Source organism: Dipodomys ordii, unplaced genomic scaffold (genome assembly GCF_000151885.1).
Source record: "Dipodomys ordii isolate 6190 unplaced genomic scaffold, Dord_2.0 Scaffold103, whole genome shotgun sequence".
NCBI classification, from domain to species: domain Eukaryota; kingdom Metazoa; phylum Chordata; class Mammalia; order Rodentia; family Heteromyidae; genus Dipodomys; species Dipodomys ordii.
In genome coordinates this window covers 2,810,061-2,814,662 of record NW_012267319.1, presented here as the reverse complement: position 1 = coordinate 2,814,662, position 4,602 = coordinate 2,810,061, and the positions used below count along the sequence as shown (strand labels likewise).

General features: G+C 57.8%; 1 protein-coding gene across 1 annotated transcript in view; it reads left to right on the top strand.

Moving 5' to 3' along the window:
• Cstb (cystatin B (stefin B)) overlaps positions 1-2,912 on the top strand; it is an 8,019-nt gene extending 5,107 nt beyond the window's left edge. The window contains exons 2-4 of the mRNA XM_013027355.1: positions 202-313; positions 2,133-2,386; positions 2,615-2,912. Of these exons, the coding sequence (XP_012882809.1) occupies positions 202-313; positions 2,133-2,386; positions 2,615-2,743 (495 nt within the window). The 3' untranslated portion in view covers positions 2,744-2,912. The remainder of the gene's footprint in view (positions 1-201; positions 314-2,132; positions 2,387-2,614) is intronic.
• The last annotated feature ends 1,690 nt before the right edge of the window (positions 2,913-4,602 follow it).

Genomic DNA, 4,602 nt, shown 5'->3' with positions numbered 1-4,602 from the left:
GCCGGCCGGGAAGGCAGCTCAGCCCGGCACTGCCGCCGGGGTCGGTTCGCGGGGCTCCCGTATCCGGCCGCGCCGGCCGAGCTAAGGGCCCGGGAGACGGGGAGGGAGAGAGGAGACGGACGGACGGATGGACGGACGGCCGGTCTCAGGCGGTCCGCAGAGGTATCGCGGGAGTCCTCTCTGCTGTTCTTACTCCACAAGTTAGAAATCCCCTCCAAACGCAAGCCTGTAACCCCAGCACCTGGGAATCTGACGCGGGAGATCCAGAAACCCAGGGCAGCCGAGCTACTGGAGACACCTTGTCTCAAGATGAGTAAGAAGGCCGGGCAGGTGGCTCACTGTCAGCCTAGCTGCTCAGGAGGCTGAGATCTGAGGGTCGCGGTTCAGAGCCAGCCCGGGCAGGAAAGTTCGTGAAACTCTCACCTCCAATAAACCGCTAGAAAACCGGAAGTGGCGCTGTGGCTCAAGTGGTAGAGCGCTCGCCTTGAGCTGAAGAGCTGAGGGACAGCGCCCAGGCCCAGAGTTCAAGCCCCACGACAAAAAAAAATCAAGATGAGTAAGAAAGATAGGGCAGGCTGGGTGTGTGGTAGCGTGGAGGAAGGTCTGCTTTCACAGTTAGAAACAAATAACTGAAAAGACAAAACCAGGCCAGACTGCAGAACCAGGTTCTGCCTCAGTTTCCCCATTTGCAACACAGTATCCTTACAGGTTGGATAAGTGGGGGGCGGGGCTAGCAAGAGTTCCCAGAATCAGCATACCACACTCCCTGTGATTCTGTTGATTAACAAGGTTGAGATTCTCGGGCTGGGAAGGTGGCTTTGTGGTACAGTGCTTGCCTAGCATGCATGAAGCTCTGGGTTCCATTCCTTAGTACCACAGACACAGAAAAAGCCAGAAGTGGCACTGTGGCTCAAGTGGTAGAGTGCTAGCCTTGAGCAAAAGAGGCTCAGGGACAGTGCCCAGGCCCTGAGTTCAAGCCACAACACTGGCAAAAAATTAAATTAAAAAAAAAGAAAGCCAGGCCCACCAGTGGCCTACAGCAGCTACTCAGGAGGCTGAGACCTGAGGATCTTGAAGTTGATCATCTCAAAGACAAAGATTCTAGAAAACAGAACTGGGTCAAAAATAAATTTACTGTTTGATTCAGAGTGAGTCAGCTTCTCTGTTGTAAAGAAGCCACCCTTCCCACCCCTACACATCCTGCCTACACCCCACCCACAAACAAGATCAACCTGCACACTGCATCATTGGAGGTAAGAGTCTCTCAGACATTCCTACCTAGGCTGGCTTTGAATCAAGATCCTTAGATCTCAGCCTCATGAATAACTAGGATTATCGGTGTGGGCCACCAGCACCCGGCTTGAGATGTAGCTTTGAAAGGTGAAAGCTAAGAGTGTAGGTCAGTGGTAGAGCATGTGCTTCAAATGTACAAGGCCTTGGGTTCAATCCCTGACACAAAAAACCTAAGCTGGACACCAATAGCTCACATCTATACCCTACCTACTTAGGAGGCTGAGATTTGAGGATCATGGTTCAAAGCCAGCCTCAGCAGCAAAGTCTATGAAACTCTCCAATAAACTTCCAAAAAAGCCAGAGGTGGAGCAGTAGCTCAAGTGGTAGAGCATTAGCCTTAAGCAAAAAAGCTCAGGCACAGCGCCTGAGCCCTGAGTTCAAGCTGGCACCACACATTCACACAAAAGATGAGTTAAAAAAGATACTCAGTAGGCTGGGAAAGCGGCTTAGTGGTAGAGTGCTTGCCTAGCATGCATGAAGCCCTGGGTTCAATTCCTCAGTACCACATTCATAGAAAAGGCCGGAAGTGGCGCTGTGGCTCAATTGATAGAGCACTAGTCTTGAGCACAGAGAGGCTCAGGGAACAGTGCCTGAGTTCAAGCCCAGGACTGGTAAAAAATAAAAGTGGTACACAGTTCCAAATAAACTGCATGGTAAGTGAAAAAACACCAGTTATATGGTGGTACCGTAAGAGAAAGGGTGAAGAACGAGTGGCACTAAACGTGGGTAGAACAGACACCTGTGGTTCACGCCTGTAATCATAGCTACTGAGGATCGCTGTTGGAAGCCAGCCAGGGCAAGAAAGACTGTGAGACTATCCCCAGTTAACCACCAAAAAGCCAAAGTGGAGCAGGAGCTCAAGCGGCACAGTGCCAGCCTTGAGAGCAAAGCACAGGGCCGTGCCCGTGGGGGTGGAACTGGGGGGGGCCTGTTTGTCCCCCGTCGCTGCGGGGTCACTGAGTCCCAGTCCTTGTCCTTCTGCGCCCCCCAGGTGAAACAAGAGCTGGAAGAGAAAGAAAACCGCAAGTTCTCCATTTTCAAAGCTCTGTCTTTCAAGAGCCAGGTGGTGTCAGGGACGAACTACTTCATCAAGGTGGGTCTGGGGCTCTGGCCTGCCCTGGGGTGTGGTGCTCCAGGCACGGTGCCCATAGGCACTGTCCTTACAGGAGGAGCTGGGCGGGGCCCGGGGTGGGTGAGCTGTGCTGCGCCGCACTGCGCACTGGCGTCCCGGGCAGGGGTGCCGTTACAGCTGAGCAGAGGTCTGTGGCGGCGGCCCCAGCCCTCCCAGGACTGAGACTCCTCTGCACCTGTCTCCCACCAGGTTGACGTGGGGGGTGAAGAATTTGTGCACTTGAAGGTGTTCCAGAGCCTGCCTCATGAAAACAAGCCCCCAGCCTTGTCCGCCTACCAGAGCAACAAGAGCCAGCAGGATGAGCTGGCCTATTTCTAGTCCCACCACGCCAGGGGGCCGGAAGGAAGTGTCGGGTTGACCTCTGGGGTGCGGGCACCTGGCTGAGTTGCGTCTCTTACTTCCGTCCTGTCCTCAATTTCACTATTGATTTTCTTTCTCACAGTTAATGATCGTTATTTTCAAACTCAAATATATTTTTTAAAGTCAATACTGCCTTTTCTTGGGGGGAGTGGAGTAGGGGGTCTGCACAGGGCTTAAACTCAGGGTCTGGGTGCTGTCTCTGAGCTTTTCTGCTCAAAGCTAGGGCTCCACCACTGAGCCACAGGTCTACTTCCAGCTTTTTGGTGGTTAGTTGGATAGACTTTCCTTCCTGGGCTGGTTTTGAACCACCATCCTCAGGTCTCAGCCGCTTCAGTAGCTTGGATTACAGGCATGAGCCACCGGTGCCCAGCCCGTCTTCTTTATCTTGGAATTTCTTTTTGCCTTCATCTGAAGTCGGGGTGGCCCCTGGCACTGCCCGAGGCCTGCCAGCGGCCCCTGCTGCCTGGGAAGGAGGAGGCCGTCTCTGGCGGAGCAAGTGCCAGTCAGGGGCTGCCCAGGCTCCTCAGGCTGGCACCGCCGGGTGGCGGGCCCAGGCCCCCAGCCCAGCCTCACCCTCCCCACCACGCACGGCCTTCCGCACTGTGTGTCCATTCCCACTCTGGCCACGCAAGGTGGCCCAGAGAGCTAAGGGTGTTCTCATGGCTGGGGGGAGCCGGGCGAGGCCACCACAGCCTCCGGCCCTGTCTACCCGCCTCTGGGAGGGCTGCCGCAGGGCGGGCTGGGGGGCTGGGTTCTCCGCAGCTGGTCACCACTTGGTGCAAGAGAAAACTGCAGGCCTGGTCCTGCCCCGGCCGCCCCTGACTGGGCATAGCTCAGGACACCATCTCTCCCGCCCGTGCTCCTTCCCTTCCCGTAGCTGAGTGCCAGGCTGAGCAGAGCTGCACGAGTCACCCATGGCTTCCACCGCTGGAGCCAGAGTGCCTCCTTCCCCACCGCGACACACCCCTGCACCCTGCGAGGTGCTAGCTCATCCACCAGCGTCAGACACCCGTTCAAAGAGGTGCTTCCCGCCTTGCGGGCAGCAGGCGTGCCCACGTAGCCAGGTGGCGCCAGACCCCGGGGAGTGGGCCCGGCAGGGGTGCCAGCAGGTCGCTCACCTGTGGCGTGCTGTGGACGGCACCCCTGTGCCTCTGTACAGGACAGGCGAGCTCTCTACCTCTGGGGGGCAGCTATCTGGCCTAGTATGGCAAGGGGCCAAGAGGAGTTGCCCCCCTCCCCCCTCGGCAGTGGGCACCACCCTCCCCCGCCCCAGGACCAAGTCATCAAAGAGCAGAGGTGCCCAGGCCACTCTTGCCTGGCACTACCCTGGGCTCTGGGGCCAGGAATGCAGCCCAATGGACGCAGCCCAAACGCACAGGCCCAGGGGCCTCAGGGCCCTGGGAAGGCTGCTGGGCCCTGGCCGGACGAGGCTGGGGCTCGGCTAGGAGACACCTGCACCGGCAGGCACTGTGGACGCCCTCACTGGCGGCTGGCGGCCATGACCAGGCTCGCAGGTCAGGCGGGCAGCGTCCTATCCGGGGCATCGTCGGTCACCAGTGGAGCCTGTGACCTGCCTCCCATCAAGCTCCATGTTCCTTTGGCTGTGAGTCCAGCCGGGGAGCCTAGAGTGCGCCAAGGAGCACAGGCGGCAGCCAGGTGCCAAGGGCTGCTGTGCCCCCCCCCCCCAGTCCATTTGGAATTGTCTGAGTCTGCACAGCTGCCACAGGACCCTTACCCATGAGGGCGGTGGCTGCAGCCAGGCTACTGCAACTGCAGCGTCCTGTAGCACTGCAAGTGGCTAGGCAGCAGGCCACCCC